This window comes from Phacochoerus africanus, chromosome 1 (assembly GCF_016906955.1).
Source record: "Phacochoerus africanus isolate WHEZ1 chromosome 1, ROS_Pafr_v1, whole genome shotgun sequence".
In the NCBI taxonomy this organism is placed as follows: domain Eukaryota; kingdom Metazoa; phylum Chordata; class Mammalia; order Artiodactyla; family Suidae; genus Phacochoerus; species Phacochoerus africanus.
In genome coordinates, this window is record NC_062544.1 from 215,415,797 (window position 1) to 215,434,045 (window position 18,249).

At 35.5% G+C, this 18,249-nt stretch overlaps 1 protein-coding gene across 1 annotated transcript in view; it reads left to right on the forward strand.

The window, feature by feature from the left end:
- The window catches only part of ZNF148 (zinc finger protein 148), a 124,867-nt gene extending 111,266 nt beyond the window's left edge, over positions 1–13,601 (forward strand). Inside the window, 2 exon segments of the mRNA XM_047790397.1 lie at positions 6,739–6,857; positions 7,162–13,601. Coding sequence (XP_047646353.1) covers positions 6,739–6,857; positions 7,162–8,760 — 1,718 coding nt within the window. The 3' untranslated portion in view covers positions 8,761–13,601.
- The last annotated feature ends 4,648 nt before the right edge of the window (positions 13,602–18,249 follow it).

Genomic DNA, 18,249 nt, shown 5'->3' on the forward strand with positions numbered 1-18,249 from the left:
ACACCTAGTAGCCAAACAACTCTACTCCCACTATTTAAAAATAGAAAAGAAGACCAGGAAGAAGTCTTGGAACGCATACAGACAAGTGACCACGTCTCTAATAAAGCTCTTACAAATCGTTAAAGAAAAAGACCAACAACCTAGTAAAAAAAAAAAAAATAGGTGAAAGATATGTGGATGCAGTTCATAGAAAATGACATATAAGATGATCAACCTCATACTGAAATACTGTTTTTTTCACATGTTAGATTTGCTATCTTTATGAAGTGTAACAACGTAGTAGTATATGGCAATGTTATTGGAAAACAGCTTCTCATACATGGTCGGTGGGATACAGATTAACATCTGTGGAGACCAATTTGGCAGTGTGTTTCAAAATCACAAATAGATTTATTATTTGATCAGGAATTCTGTTCTTGAGATTCTATCCTATGGATGTATCTGCAAATGTATGAATTAATGTATTGACAAGGTATCTATTACAGCATTATGTATAATAAAAATTGTTTGGAAATAATGGGGGAATGGTTAAATAAATTTTATGTTTATCTACCAGGGAAAGATATCAGCTGTCAGAACAAATGAGATAAAACTTTTTCTGCTAAGATTTCCAGGCTGCTGAATTTCGAAAAAAAGAAAGATGCAGAACACTGAGAGGAAAAAATTAAAAAGGGAATATGTGCTTGTTTTTGCTTTTGCTTGTGTCAAGAAACCCTGGAAGGAACATCCACATGACTGTAGTTACCTATGGAGGACAAAGATAGGAGAAAATTTTTTTCCTATATACATCTCTATATTGTTTTGATTTCTTTGAAACCTAATTTTAAGTATGTAATCCAAACCATAAACAAACAAGGAGTCTTAAATGACAAAACTTAGAGATTTCTTTTTTTTTTACCCAATGAATTTTATTACATTTATAGTTGTACAATGATTATCAAAAACCAATTTTATAGCATTTCCATCCCCAACCTCCAGCTCATCTCCTCACCCCCAAACCTGTCTCCTTTGGAAACCATAAGTTTTTCAAATCTGTGAGTCAGTATCTGTTCTGCAAAGAAGTTCATTGTGTCCTTTTTTTAGATTCCACACGTAAGTGATGGCATATGATGTTGGTGTCTCACTGTCTGACTAACTTCACTTAGCATGATAATTTCTAGGTCCATCCATGTTGGTTGCAAATGCCATTATTTCTTTCCTTTTAATGGCTGAGTAATATGCCATTGTGTGTATGTAAAAAGTATTGTTTCTGTAGTGGCTAGTTTAAAAGGAGAGAGAGAAGAGAGAACAATAGGAGAGGGAGAAAAGATATGAAGAAAGATGGTAGAGTAAAAAAAAGGGGGGGCAATAAATACTAAAGGAGGACAAAAGACAAAGGATTACAAATAAGGTAACAAGTGATTAATCAAAAAATAAATGACAGTAGAAGATGAATTTGTGTTTACATCATCTCTGGCTTACTTAGCCATCATAATTGTTCTTTTAAGGGGGATATGAAAGTTGTTTTTTGCTTTGTTTTTGTTTTTTATTATTTATTTATTTATTTGTTGTCTTTTTGTTTTTGTTTTTTAGCAGCAAAGGAACATTCGTACAAGTTACTTTTAAGGCATTATTGTTCCTTTTCTCTATTTAAGTAGATTTGTTGCTTCTAGTTAAATAAGCTGTAAATTCTTGATCATCTACTAGTATGTAGCAAATAACTTAAATATGATTTTTTCCAGTTAATTAACTTGACTTTAATCGCTAGTCCTTGAGGGAAGAAGTAATTTCTAGTTCACTTTGCATGGCGTCAGTTGTGTTAACATGCAGTATTAAAATTACAACTTTAGGGAGTTCCCACTGTGGCTCGGTAGTAATGAACCTGACTAGTGTTCATGAGGATACGGGTTTGATTCCTGGCCTCACTCAGTGGGTTAAGGTTACAGTGTTGCCTTGAGCTGTGGTGTAGGTCACAGATGCAGCACAGATCCCTTGTTGCTGTGGCTATGATATATAGGCTGACAGCTGTAGCTCTGATTTGACCCCTAGCCTGGGAACTTCCATATGCTGCAGGTGCAGCCCTAAAAAGCAAAAAAAATTAAAAAATTAAAAAATACAACTTTATTGACATATAATTCACAGTACTAAAAACCCCACCCTTTAGAGGTTTATAGTGTATTCCCAGAATCGTACAACTGTCACCACAATCTAGTATTTAGAACAACTTTCATCATTCTCAAGTCCCGTACCCATTCCTCCCACCTCTAGGCAATCTTTAATCTACTTTTTGTCTCTTTGAATTTTCCTGTTTTGGACATTTCATATGACTCATATGAATGGAATCATACAGGAGGTGGTTCCTTTATTTATTTATTTATTTAGTCTAGCTCCTTTCACTTAGTATAATGTTGTAAAGGTCCATTCATGTTGTAGCATGTACTTCTCTTTTTTATAGCTGAGTAATGTTTCATGTATGAATATACCATATTTTGTCTATTCATTTATCAGTTGAGGGAAGTTGGGTTTTCACTTTGGGGCCATTATGAATAATACTGTTACAAATATTTATTTTTGTTTGGATTTCCATACTTAAGAGTATATGCTTTGGAGTGGAATTGTCCAGTCACATGGTAACTCTCTTAAACATTTTAAGGATCTACAAAATTGTTTTCTGAAGCAACTACACCATTTTACAATCTTACCACCCAAGTATGTGGGTTTCAATTTTTTTGCACTGGTTACTGTCTTTTTTTTTTTTTTTTAATTTTAACCATCTTATTGGATGTGAAGTGGTAACTCGTGGTATTGATTTGCATTTCCTAAGTAAGTAATGATATTGAACATCTTTTCATGAGCATCTTTTATTGGCTGTTTGTGTATGTTCTTTGGAGAAATGTCCACTCAAATCCATTGCCTGTTTTTAAATTTGATTATTTGTCTTTTTTCTGTTGAGTCGTAAGAGTTTTTTTTAATGTGCTGGAAACACATCCCTTTCAGATAAGATTTTTAATGTACTGGATACACATCCCTTTTCAGATATGATTAGCAAATATTTCATCCTATTCCATGGATTGTCTTTTCACTTTTTAAAATAAACCATAACTTGAAGTTTATCATTTTAATCATTTTCAAGCAAACAGTTTAGTGACTTGAAGTACATTTACAACGTTGTGTAACAGAATTGTACACAAAACCTGCAGCCACTATGTAGTAACTCCCCTTTCCTCTCTCCATCAGTCCCTGGTTACCTCTATTCTACTTTCTGTCCCTCTGGTTACCTACTCTAGATAACTCATATGAATAGAATCACTCAGTATTTGTCCTTTTTGTGTCTGGCTTCTTTCACTTGGCATAGTTTCTTCAAGGTTCATTCATGTTGTATCAGAATTTTATTCCTTTTTATGTCTGAATTATATTCCACTGTCTGTATATATCACATTGTTTATCCATTCCACACTTGGGTTGCTCTATCTTTTTGAATGTTGTGAGTAATGCTGCTATGAGCAACTGGTATGCAAATCTCAGAGTGACTCCTTGTTTTCAAGACCTTGAGGTATATACCTAGGAGTAGAACTGTTGTCTTGTATGGTAATTCTGTGTTTAACATTTTGAAGAATTGCTAAACTATTTCCCACAGCAGCTGCTACAGCATTTGGTCATTTCACTTTCTTGATAGTGTCCTCTGAAGCACATAAGTTTTTAATTTTGTCTTTTTTTTTTTAAACTCTTTTTAGGGCCGCACCTGCGCGGCACATAGAAGTTCCCAGGCTAGGGGTCTAATTGGAGCTGTAGCCGCTGGCCTACACCACAGCCACAGCAAAGTGGGATCCGAGCCGTGTTTGCTACCTGCACCACAGCTCACGGCAATGCTGGATCCTTGACCTACTGAGCAAGGCCAGGGGTGGGACCCACAACCTTGTAGTTCCTAGTCGGATTTGCTTTGGCTGCACCACGACTGGAACTCCAAAAGTTTTTAATTTTGATGAGGTATGTTTTATTTTTTGTTTGGCTGCTTGTGCTTTTGTAGTCATATCTAAGAAATCATTGCCTCATCCCAAATCAAGTTTTATTCCTGTGTTTTCTTCCAAGAGTTTTATAGTTTTAGTTTTCACAGGTCTATGATCCATTTCGAGTTAATTTCTGTATACACGTGGGGTTGGGGTCCACCTCCATTCTTTTCCACATGTGTATCACATTTTCCCAGTATCAGTGCTGAAAAGACTATATTCTTTCCACATTGAAATGTCTTGGCACTTATGTTGAAAGTCAGTTGACTGTAAGTGTAAAGGTTTATTTCTGGACTCTCAATTCTATTCCTTGATGTGTATGTCTATCCTGATGCCATTACCACACTATCTTACTTAATACTGTAGCTTGCTAAGTTATGAAGTTGGGAAGTCTGAGTCTTCCTACTTAGTTTTTATTTTTCAAAATTGTTTTAGCTGTTCTGGATCCTTTGTATCTCCATATGAATTTTAGGATCAGGTTGTCAGCTTCTGCTTTGAGCAATGGGTGTATTACCATTATTACCAGTATTGAAGTCTTCCAGTTCATGAATAGCATGCAGAATTAATTGACTTCTAATCAGGTTCATTAATTTTCTCTTTTTATCCTTTCTCACTTTTTAAAAATGACTTTAACTTCTATTAATGAGTTCTAACATTGACATTCTTTATTTCAAAATATGTACCTATTCTTTTAAAAATAATATGTGTACCCTCCCTCCCTTTTCATCCTAGTTCCTCTGGGATCTTGTTCTTTTGCTTATTCACCATAATATTCCATTTCACCGTTAGTTCAGTATTCATATTCAGTTTCTCTTCTTCACTGGCTCTTTCTTTGCCTTCAAATAAATCCATCTCCCCATCCTTAACAATACTTAATCTTGAGCGGATTGCTTCCTGTTACTTCTTATCGCCTTTCTTTTATTTCTTTCACTTCCAGACTTGCTCAATAAGTGGTCTTCTCTCCCAGTTTTCATTGCTTCATTAGTTATTCACTCATTAGCCCCTTGGACAAGTACCTTAACTTTTCTGGACTTACTTTTTTGTAAAATAGGTAAATTGGTTTAGATTAGTTGTGTTAGGTTCTCATTCTAACCTCCAACCCCTTGGAGTTTTTACTCAGAATTTTGGGTGGCAAGCTTAGATTTGCCACCAACATCAGCTTTTGGGGCCCTCTTTGGAAACCTCCCCCCCGGCTCCCCCGCCGCCGCCGCCCAAGAGCCCAGTTTGAAAGCTAGTTGCAGAGTCCCTTCAGCCCTACAATTTGGTAACTTCATAGCAGTTGCAGAAGTTGCATTCCTGAAAGTTTCAAATAACTTGTTGCCAAATTAAATTCTCTTCTTAGGTACCATTTCTCCTGTATATTTTATTGTATCTAAACTCCTATTTGCTGTTATTATCGACTATATTTTCTTTCCTTGACTTTAATTACATACACATAAGTTCTTTAAGGCCTACTCAGCTTAGATTCTGACACTTCCAAGAAGCTTTCCCAAATCATGCCAGCTCATAATAACATTTTTTCCCACTAATAATCCATTGTAATAATCATTTATGTCATTCTTGTGGTACTTAAAAATTGCCCAAAGTATTTTGAGCTACACAGAGATCATTTAGGCTCAGATTCTGACCTAAAGAAATGTAATCTAGTAAGAGAATAGAGTTTTGTGAAATAATTACTGAGATGAAAGTAATGAGTGTCATAGGAGAGGTACAGCTGAAGTTCTGTGGGAAGTTAAAGATCAGGATACCTTTCCTCTGGGAGAATAGGGCACAGTAGCACATGGGAGATGGGTTGGGCCTTAGGAGAATGTAGTTACCTGAACACAGAGATGGGCATTCCTGACAGAAGGAGCAGTGTGACTCAAGGCAGAAGAAGTAGGAAGGCTTGAGGTGGTAGGTTCTTTAATTTGGCTGGAGGAGAAAGTTAAGAGAACTAGTGGGATATAAAGATGTAAAGGTAAACCAGAGCTGGATATAGTTTTGTTAGTTGTTTCTTTATAATATTTGTATCTTGTTTTCCCAGCTATGTGATAAACTCTTTGAAGACAAGTGATATGTCTGATCACTGGATAGAGGAGAAATATTCAGTAAAATTTTGTTGAATATATGAAAAGTAGAAACAGTAGTTTCCCAGACAAGCATTATTCAAGATAACTTCTGTCACACCCTTCGGTTTACTTAGGCGTGGCTTTATCAGTAAAAACTCTTTTAGATCTTCCTAGTACTGGTTTCTTAAAGCTAGGAAGTCTTTATGTGATTTTTTTTTTTTAAATTGGGGAATAGAATGGGGGTTGTGTGTCCATATTAATAGCACTCAATTCATTGGACCCAAAAGGGCATGAAAAATGTAGGTTCAAGTTGAGCAAAAGAGAATCAATATAAACAAAGCTTACTTTTAAAACTTAATTTCTAGGAGTTCCTGTTGTGGCTTGGTGGATTAAGGACCCGATATTGTCTCTGAGGATGTGGGTTCGATCCCCGGCCTTGCTTAGTGGGTTCAGGGTCCATTGTTGCCACAAGCTGCTGCATAGGTCACAGATGTGGCTTGGATCTGATGTTGCCGTAGTTGTGGTGTAGGCCTCACTTGAAGCTCCGATTCAACCCCTAGTCCAAGAACTTCCATATGCTGCAGGTGTGGCCCTAGAAAGACAAACAGAGTTGGGGAAAGTTCGGAGCTATTTTAAAGATTCTTGTGATGGAGTAATGCATTATTTTATAATATTTGTTTTAAACTTTCTGTATTATGTATTAGGTGAAAAACCATTTCGCTGTGATGAATGTGGTATGAGATTCATTCAAAAATATCATATGGAAAGGCATAAGAGAACTCATAGTGGAGAAAAACCTTACCAGTGTGAATACTGTTTACAGGTAAGAGATGGTTTGTTTTTTTTTAAATCACTTTATGGAGGTATGATTGACATTGAAAGTCTGTCTGAAATTAAATTATAAAATAACTAATAAATTAGAAAATGTTACTATTTGAAGAACTTTCTAATAACTGTGGTTGATTAGATCCATAATACTCAATTGGCTCTGTAAATTAATTTGGAATTGCTTGTATTATTACACTTATATCTATATATATATTAATCGCTTTTTTTCTTTTCTTTTCTTGGTTCACCAAAACACAAACTAAAACAAAAAATTCACTTCCAAACTTTGAATGCAACAGTATTTTTCCAGAACGGATCGTGTATTGAAACATAAACGTATGTGCCATGAAAATCATGACAAAAAACTAAACAGATGTGCCATCAAAGGTGGCCTTCTGACATCCGAGGAAGATTCTGGCTTTTCTACGTCACCAAAAGATAATTCACTGCCAAAAAAGAAAAGGCAGAAAACTGAGAAAAAATCGTCTGGGATGGATAAAGAAAGTTCTTTGGACAAATCTGACCTGAAGAAAGACAAAAATGATTACTTGCCTCTTTACTCCTCAAGTACTAAAGTAAAAGACGAGTATATGGTAGCAGAGTATGCTGTTGAAATGCCACATTCTTCGGTTGGGGGCTCGCATTTGGAAGATGCATCAGGAGAAATACATCCCCCTAAGTTGGTTCTCAAAAAAATTAATAGTAAGAGAAGTCTGAAACAGCCACTGGAGCAAAATCAAACAATTTCGCCTTTATCCACATATGAAGAGAGCAAAGTTTCAAAGTATGCTTTTGAACTTGTGGACAAACAAGCTTTACTGGACTCAGAAGGCAATGCTGACATTGACCAGGTTGACAATTTGCAAGAGGGGCCCAGTAAACCTGTGCACAGCAGCACTAATTATGATGATGCCATGCAATTTCTGAAGAAGAAGCGATACCTTCAAGCAGCAAGTAACAACAGTAGGGAGTATGCACTGAATGTGGGTACCATAGCTTCTCAGCCTTCTGTGACACAGGCAGCTGTGGCAAGTGTCATTGATGAGAGTACCACAGCATCCATATTAGATTCACAGGCACTGAATGTGGAGATAAAGAGTAATCACGACAAAAATGTTATTCCAGATGAGGTACTGCAGACTCTGTTGGATCATTATTCCCATAAAGCCAATGGACAGCATGAGATATCATTCAGTGTTGCAGACACTGAGGTGACTTCTAGCATATCAATAAATTCTTCAGAAGTACCTGAGGTCACCCAGTCGGAGAATGTTGGATCAAGCTCCCAAGCATCCTCATCAGATAAAGCCAACATGTTGCAGGAATACTCAAAGTTTCTGCAGCAGGCTTTGGACAGAACTAGCCAAAATGATGCCTATTTGAATAGCCCGAGCCTTAACTTTGTGACTGATAACCAGACCCTTCCAAATCAGCCAGCATTCTCTTCCATAGACAAGCAAGTCTATGCAGCCATGCCCATCAATAGCTTTCGATCAGGAATGAATTCTCCACTAAGAACAACTCCAGACAAGTCCCACTTTGGACTAATAGTTGGTGATTCACAGCACTCATTTCCCTTTTCAGGTGATGAGACAAACCATGCTTCTGCCACATCAACACAGGACTTTTTGGATCAAGTGACTTCTCAGAAGAAAGCTGAGGCTCAGCCTGTCCACCAAGCTTACCAAATGAGCTCTTTTGAACAGCCCTTCCGTGCTCCATATCATGGATCCAGAGCTGGAATAGCTACTCAGTTTAGCACTGCCAATGGACAGGTGAACCTTCGGGGACCAGGGACAAGTGCTGAATTTCCAGAATTTCCCTTGGTGAATGTAAATGATAATAGAGCTGGGATGACATCCTCACCTGATGCCACAACTGGCCAGACTTTTGGCTAAAAAAATTGTGTAAATAATACTGGCACTTTAGAACAGATTAAGCAAGAGTGGGGTTACTTTGTGTAAAATGGAGTGCTGTACAGATTTAAGAGCAATGCGTTATAACAAGTTAAGCTGATGTGAATAGCAAGATAATCCAATAACTGCATTTTGTTTGGTTAGTCAGCATTCTTTGAACTGCCTTACATGTTGTCACCTTTATAGAAGCAATGCATTACTTGTTTTAGATCAGAAACTTGCTATTCCACCCACACCAATTTTAAAAGGAAAAAAAAAAAAAAGACTTTCGCACAATTGTTTCCTAACTGATAACATTGTACATTCTTAGGAGATTAGTAATTGTGTGAAATTTACTCATACTGTTTCTGAGTTTTTCAGTGTAGTCATGGCACTTCAGCAGGGAATCTGAGTATACTTTACAGATAGCGTGAACTTAAAAGTTTAAATGTCAAGAGATTATGGCTTAAATAAATTAGTGTGTCCTATAGGGGGGAAAAAAGAAACCAAGAAACCACCTTTTAAAAAAATAATATGCCATATACCCTTGATTTTCATTTTGCATTATATTGACTTTTTTTTGAGGAAAAAAGTAATAAAAACCTGATAGTCTAAGACTCCACTATTTAAAAGCCTAATTACTTTTAAGATATGCATACTTTCAAAACTGTTACCAAAATACGTAGCTGTTGAAGCATTCACTTCTCTACGGAAGTATGCGTATTGGTGTCAGTTTCTTTGTACAGTTGTACCTAGATATTTTTTATGATTTTTCATGTGCAGGTATCAAGGTTTTGAAGTTTAGTAAAAGATATTCTGTAGATTACATTCCCAAGAACATAATGCTTACACAAAATGTATATTCCACGTTTTAAAGCTTAATTGTATTTTACTTTACATATACACTTCAGTTAACATAGAGCACTTAGAATCTATTTGGTATTTTTGATTTCTCAAAGTAAAAAAATTAGATTTTTAGGTTTGATATGGTTGTGTCAATCATCTCATAATTGAAACTTTTAATTTTTGGCAATAAAAGGAAATTGAATACCTTTGGAACTGTAAAACCTGGTTTAATCCTTCTCTTTCTAGAATCTTGATAGATTGGATAATTAAGCAGTATCCAGAGAAACTAAAGAAATGGGCATTTTAATTGCTTATTTTATCTTAAGTTACTTTTTAATGAACACTGCTCATTACAATTTTACAAACCAAAAGTGTTTACTAATTCTAGTAACTACAATTTTCTTTTTCAGCTAGATGAGTGATCGGAAACTTTTTGTTGCATTTCAAAATCTAAATAAACTACAGACTTTATCCTTATACCACGAATGTTTTTTTTTAATACTTTGTCTTAATACAGCATGGTACAATAAATAGTGCTTTTATATATATACATATTATATATATACTTTTCTAAAGAATGATGGTTTGAGTTACACATTGGACAATTTTAATTTTTGGAAAATAACAGTAGTTATATTAATTTTATTATCCTCTTTAATTTGTTCCAACTTTTTGGTTTTTTTATTTTAAATCTCCACCATCTATCTTTGTCACAGTGCACCTACTGATACAGTACCAGTGATAACCTAAAATAAATACCCTTGGAAGATGAAACTTTATTGTTAATTTCCATTTTAACTTTTCTATTGGCCTTCTAGATCTGCAGTCTTTGTTTCAGAATAGAATGTTATACATTTAAATTATTTTTTCTTTAATTTAATGTTACCCAAGACTGTTCTCATAAAGAAAGAGAACAAAGAAATATTCACCCTTACCATCTTTTACATTTATTTTGAATATATCGGTGTTTTATGATAAGGAATATAAATTATGTTTCATGTGGTTTCCTCTATACTTTGGTTATTAAACTTTGCTTGAAATACTAATTTTCCCATTTGACAGCTTTTTTTTTGCTGCCAAATTTTTCAAGAATTTTAGACTTCTTTGAAGTAGATATTTAAGTTCTGCCATTACGGACTCTTTAAGAATAGTGTGTCTTGTACCACACATCACAACCTCAAGAAGGCTTCATTCAGGCGAGATGTTAACGGTGGAACTGCGCTCTCTTTAGGTGGGCATTTGTGTTTTTCTCATACTACTATTGGATGATAGTAGGCGTTTATTTCCTGAGTTTTGAGGGTTTGTAAGCCTGATCAGAATTTCTGCTCTGTTGAGAACTTTGTGCAGAAGAAAGGTTTTTTTGTTTGTGTTACCATCACCAGCGCAGTTTTTAGAATGTGGCTCTGCTGCAAGCAGAAGTTCCGGTGTTGCATTCCTGTGTTCAACACATTTCTTTACATCTACATAATGGCAGACTTTTCTACCACATTATAAGCATTTTTGAGATAAATGATACTTCGGCATAATTCTGACTTACCACTTAAGCATAGTCACTGCTCTCTTACTGTGAAATTCTACATGCCTACCAGAGTTACCTTGTATTATCATTATATGATAAACATCTCAGCATTTTGGGTTTCCCTACTTTGGTTCAGAAAATTACTTAATTTCTATCTGGACATTAATAGAGAAAGCAAGTAGCCTTTTGTGCTGCTATAAATCAGAATATTGAGGATATAAGATACCTTTTGCAATTTTTTTTCCCTTTCTCTCGGTGAGCAAATTGTTGTGTGAAAACAGGCTCTTATGCCCTTAAGTTTAGTGAAACATGGGTGAGGTGTGCTTTCTTAGGACCTGTCCTCATGTTTGAAGATTGGAAAGAGATCATATTAGATGAAGTAATTAATGACTCCTAAACATCTTCAAAAGTGTGTGCTTCAACTTACTGCACACATTTCATTTGGTTCAGAATATTTGAAGTGGCTCTTAAATGTTTTGGATCTACTTGCAGGTTTTCTAGTTGATATCATAGAAATCCATCCTTTTAGCTCTGGCTGAGGACTGTCTGTGGTGGGGTAATTTTCTCGTTTTGAGAGGCAAAAGAGGCTTTATGCTCAGGGTAGGCTTTCATTTCCACAGACCAGAGAAACTTGCAAAGTGCCAGCTAGGTTAGATCTTTTGCCACTTCTTTCATTTTATTAATTTGGGTTTTTAAAAGGGCTGTTTTTTTTAAAAAAAAAAAAAGCTGGGAAACTTTAAAAGTAGGCATTACTGTAAAACTACATTTCTTAGAACATTTTAAACTAGAACTTGTTTTTTTCACAGTATATTTACTTGAAGAAGCACTATTATAATCAATGAGAAACTTTTTGACTCTGCAATTTAATTTAAACTTTTTCCGTTTCAAATTGCTTTATTTCAGGGAAATAATTTTCCAGTTGTTTTTGCTATATTCTGCAAATAAAAACCATGTTTCCTTTTTTCACTTAAACTTTGGTAGGAAACAAACTAAAGCAGACAAACATTTCTTGTTGTGTTTGTTGCTTTCTTTAATCCAATGGATAAAAAAGTAAAACCCTGTAAACATTATTTTATTTTTTTATGCAATACCATGCTGTAAATATGGTTCATCAAATAAGGATGTACCTATGATTGAATCTTTAATTCTGCACAGTTAGAGTTTATATATAAACGTGTCTTGACAATCAAGGACTTTTATGTGAGTCTTCCTTTATGATGTTTATTAATGTTATGCATTCCATTTGTTTTGAAGTGAGTACCAATGTGCTAATTTGTATTGTCTGAAAGTATGTAATGTTTTTACAGCTTGTTTTTAAGAATCTGTAAATATGTACAAACAAATCACAGTACTGCTTTATGTTAGAAGGCATATGATGTTGTACTGTATGTAAGCAATAATACATAGCAGTGCTAACTTTACAAGTAGCATCAGGAAAGTTCTAAAAACATTTCAGAGTTATTATCTTTATTTCATTTAATAATGATTATCTTTAATCAGTTTTTATAAGCAAATTCCATTGTTCCTCCTATTGGAACGTAACACTGTTTACACAGCATAATTGAAGTTGCAGGGGAGACAGGCTAAATCTGACTTCATCTGTACTCACTTTCACTAAGCATTGAATGGCCTTACCACTCTTCTGCAAGATGGAGGAAGACCGCAAAACTTAGTGCCCATCACACTGAAGGAAGGGGGTGTGTTTTTTTTCCTGCTTCTGTACTGCTACCTAACTTTGTGGTTTGCTTTGAATTTTAATATTTGTTTCTGTTTTAGATTCAAGCCCATAAGTTTTGAGGTGACTTCAGCTCCATTGTGAAATAGTTCTCTTCATAGTTCATAGCTACATTTCAATAATTCTCAACTTTCTACTTTGATTTTTAGATACTTATTTTTCAACCTTGATTTCTCAGCTGATCAGATGAATTTATTCAACTTCAAAGAAAGACAAACCTATTGTAGTTTGAATTGAGTAGATATTATACTGTACAGAACAGCTAACTATTTGAACACACACATCACTGCTTTAGAAATAAAACCGCCAATTTATAAATGTATATGACCTACATTTTATAGGAAAAAATGTTTTTAAATGCTAGTCATTTATATAATGTGCTTTGAAGGATTTGCTAGTCCCACTTCTGTCACTTTTTAGTACACTGGTATCTTTTATATGTAATGTATGCTTTTTATTATTGTAGCAAAGCATTTCAGTAGAAAGAATTTTGCAACAATATGGGGGAAATTTTTCATTGTTGGATTTGAATTATACTGGATTTTATCTGTGTAGTCTTACTTGTCTTTATTTTAATGCTGTCTGGAAGGGAACTTGGTATCCAAATAAAGCAGGTAACCTCATTTTACTTCAAGGGCATACTGTGTAGTGCTGAATTTAATCTGGAAATCTGATGATTTTGAAAAGGAAAACAAGTTTATAAAAATTGTACAGAAGAAATTAAATGTGTAATGGAAATCCTGATGGTGGAGCACGTTGAATTTTCTGATATATAATGTTATTTTCCTGGGATCCCCTATGCCTTCTTTGTATTTCAACTAATAAAAAAAAAAAAAACCCTGTCATCGAAACTGGTAGGATAATAGAATATTCTGATTATACAGTATTACTTTTTCCTATCCTATTTTCTGACCCTTTCTCAATCACTGTAAATTTTATTTTCTATTTCCTCTTGCTAATTAAACATGTACATAATATAGACACTGTTGTATAGAACTGAATGAATTGGGTTGCTATGCTTGAATGGGTAACTAAGAAATAGAGATACTGAGAATTTCTAAAATGCCAAAACAGATTTACAGGAGAAAAGGGGCATCATGTGTCCCAGGAAGGTCACAGCCGATGTTTCTTCAGCCCTCTGGAAAATCAGTGTGAAAGAGCTGCAAACTCAGTATCTGACACAAGTGGGTCTTTCCTTCCCCATCTCCCCTCCAAATATACGAGCACTAAATTTCAAAGTCTACTCAGGTGAAAATTGCTTTGCAATGAAACTTATCACATTGAAATTTTCACTGTTAAAAGATATTTGTGATATTTTTAAATACAAACTCATATCAGTAGTCAGCAGCCTGGCAATTGAAATTCGGTAAGTCAATATATTTTAAAATACATTTTGCCCTCCAAATAGGATTGTTTTTAAACAATTGGGAGGACTTTTTGTTGTTGTGTAAATGCATTTTTTATTGTCATTGTAAAAATAAAATTTTGCTTGATCCCATATTATGCCATTAATGAATTGCTGAGCCTTTATAATACAATGAAAGCTTGTTTCATGTGTAATCATGGAACACAGAAATGTTCTTTAAACTGACCTATTCATTAAGAGGGTTAATGACTTTCACAGCTTCTGGCACTATTGTCATACAGTTATTTAACCTTGCCATTTGGAGTTTATAATACCATTTAATGTATTGTGATACTAAAGGAAGTTGTTTTATTTTTAATTGAATTATTAGACTAATTTATATTTGCAAATTCTGCATTTTAAATGTGGACACTGGCTGTTTGAAAATAAAATACAGAATACAGTTTTATGAATAATTTCCTAGCTGAATTTTTCACAATATTCTTAATCAAATAACTAATGGTGGATATTTTTAAAGCGTGCTAAGATTAATATTAAAAGGAGGAAAAAGGATGTTTGTATGGAATTAGCAGTTTGTTAAAACAGAAGTTGAGTAACAATTAGTAAGGCCTTTACTATAGCTTTGTATAGAATGTTATTGATTAGGTAGATCTAAAATGTAGGAGTCAAATATTACTGCCATCCACTATTTAGACTTGAAATGTGTTTAACACAGAGCTAAGGATATATGTGATCTTTTTTCTTTATAGATTTAGTTAAGATTTCTTTAAGGTTTAGTTAACCTATCATTATATGTGGGATTTTTGTTTCCATTAGTGAAAATGTGTTTTCATCCATTTATCTCTGCCAGCCCCCCCTCCCTATTTTGTGACCATTATTAGAAAGCTTTCTGCGGTCTGGATCCTTGGGACAAGTGGAAACTAATTGGCTTTTGCAGAGGTTAATCCTAGGACCCTGACTTTATTAGGACGGTGCTTTAACCAATTATATGTAGTAACACCACCCATAGTCTATTAATCCATTTCCTAGATCGGAGTTTTTCTTGAAAGGTGAGGAATGGTAGCGAAGAGGGGTGGTGAGACAATTCTACCTGATAGTTCTCCCACCTTCTGAAGATTACAAGGAAAAATTGAAGCCACTTGAATTGATGTTATGTTACTAAGTCTTATTTTGACAGTTATCATGCACAAAAGGCATATGAAGATCTCTATGACTGTATGTTTGGAAAGAGTTAAAAAAATTTTTTTCGTAGTGCTGGCAATTCCCCCTCTCCTCACTTTGATGAACCTGATATAGCATTGGAATAAATTATATATTCCTTTGATGGATAAAGAGTCAATGGAGTGGAAGAGTTTTAAGTGAACTAAAGGTAAATTTTGACTCATAGTTTTGTCATTTTCAAATGGCTTCAAAAGAACATTTATAGTAAAACATGTTACAAACACATTCATGCAGATGTATATACATAGGAAAGAGCTGAGATGTGAAATGTGATGCTGCAAATGAGAATGACATTTTCAAAGTGGTTTTCAAACTGCTGGGACAACTCAAGTTTAGAAATGGACTTGAATTATAGAGAACATTTGAGCCTTTGCATATTTACCCATTTATACAGACGAGCTTTTTTTTTTTTTTTTTTTGTCTTTTTGCCTTTTCTAGGGCCACTCCTGCGGCATATGGAGGTTCCCAGGCTAGGGGTCCAATCGGAGCTGTAGCTGCCAGCCTACGCCAGAGCCATAGCAACGTGGCATCCAAGCCGCGTCTGCAACCTACACCACAGCTCACGGCAACACCGGATCCTTAACCCACTGAGCAAGGCCAGGGATCGAATCCGCAACCTCATGATTCCTAGTCCGATTCGTTAACCACTGAGCTACGACGGGAACTCCCAGATGAGCTTTTAATGTTGTAACTTTCTTAATTTTCCCTAGCTTTTCCCATTCTTAATAAGATTCTGAAACTATGATACCTGTGTCAAGGTGGCGAAGAGGGCCAAAGAATGTTTTATCTGTGATAGTAATTGTGTTTGCTGTTGATTTGAATCCTTACTTGTGGGGGCATAGTATTCAGCATTGATCACATGCTTAGTAACAGCATTGGGCTAGCTGCAAATAAGAGATGGTTGAGACTACTACCATCTTTATTTGAGCATCTGCAAGGTAAAATGGTATCAATTGCTGGATACAGTATTGTATTTTAGATTATTAAAGCAAATACTCAGTGTTATGTGTTGGGTGCTGTGCTGAGTAATTCATGTGTCATTCCTCAACAAATGGGTAAGTAGTAGTGTTTGTAATTTTAGGATAGTTTTCTAGACAATTTTAGAAAATTGGTTACAGAAGATAGAAAATATATATAGACAAATACAGTGGAAATAGAGAACATTGTTTAAAATCGCCCCCTAATTAAATAACTCATGAATAGGATTCAGACCTGAGCTGTGAAAATGAGGTGTAAGTAGGCTTTGTTCAGAAGGAATCAACCTGTTACAGAAATGGGGAATTAATTTCCTGTAGGGACTCATGAACCTGAGGGTAAAAATGCACTAGAGGATCACCTATGCCTCTTTGGGTGTCGCAAATGGATGCTGGAGGGTTCTTTCCTGGAAGTAGGGGAGCCAGTGCTTTTAGTCATTGTAGCACCGTCTTCATGGAATAGTATTGATACTCTTTTAAATCCGGTGAAATGACACTCCTGGTTGGTATTGCCAGACCGTGAGTATCATACTCTTCATGTCAGGTAACTTCCACTAGCCCCTAATTATCTGATGTCCTCTTTTCCTTAACTATGTCCTTCAAGGTGTTGAGGCCACTGTAAAATTTACCTTTCACCTTTAAATTTGTTTCTTTATGGGAACTCCAGCACTGTTGTGTAACTTTTGTCAATGAATGTATGAGGGTTAAGACTGGTTGCTAGAGCATGAAATTAAATGTTAGAGGACACAACTGAGTAAAGGCATTCAGAACAACTCAGGACTCCAGCCTCATCCTATGAAGTTTCTGGAGTTGGCCCTCATGATTTGAGAGCAGATGAAGGCAGTCAAAGGAGGCATAAGCAGCACTGCATGGGACAGCTTTAAGCTGTGTGCAGTTTTGCTGAGGATGACTGAAACAGCAGGGGCATAGTTTGGTAATACTCCACATGGGCGGATAAGGAGCAGTGAAATGAGCAAGGGACTTAAGACTTTCAAGTTCTGGCTCTACCTGGATCTATCGGTATAGCATTGTACAAGTCTCAGTTTTTTCATCTGTAAAATGGGCATAATAAAAATTCCTATGAGAATTGTGACTATCAAATCATTTGAGTTAAACAGTAAATTATAACGGCACAAATATTTCCTAGTTCAGGTTTTAGAAGTGGCACGAAGGCAATATAGAGCAGAGTTGGACAAGTGTTGGAGGCTTCATTTCATGTAAAGCAACACATAAATGAATTCCTGACTTGCTGACAATACCATCTTTGAAAAAATCAAAAAGAAGATAGGAGAGGATCTCTCTGTCTGGATTTAATTGACCAGAAAGGAATAATTAGGTGGAAGGACGGATGTTTTGGTAAGTTTAGGATTACATTATCAGAGAGTTTGGAAGGGATAGGACGTTCTGGAGAATGCTATATATTGCTGTGAAAGAAACACAGTAGGTTTGCAGAGGGGGAATAAAGGCAGAAACATCATCCTACAAAAGCAAGAATATACTGAACTTTTTCATCCCAAGGTATTAGTTAATTGTGAACAGAGACCTGACTGCCCATGAGGCAAAAGCAAAGCCGTGGACAGTGAGGGTGGAGATTCCCCAGGCAGGAGGAAGGGACGCATGTCTGAGTGGGTGTGGTGGGCCTGCTAGCTCACCTTTTCCTCCTACATTTATTTCTCTTTCACCTGCTCTCTTTATCCTCTGCTAGCTCCTTTGTTTTCCTCCTTCTTAATGGCTGTTTGGTATGTGCCGTGACAGGTATGTATCAACCAGAAACGGCTGACTGATGGAATGTGGTACCTAGCCTTTCATACAAGTTAGGTTCATTTATCTT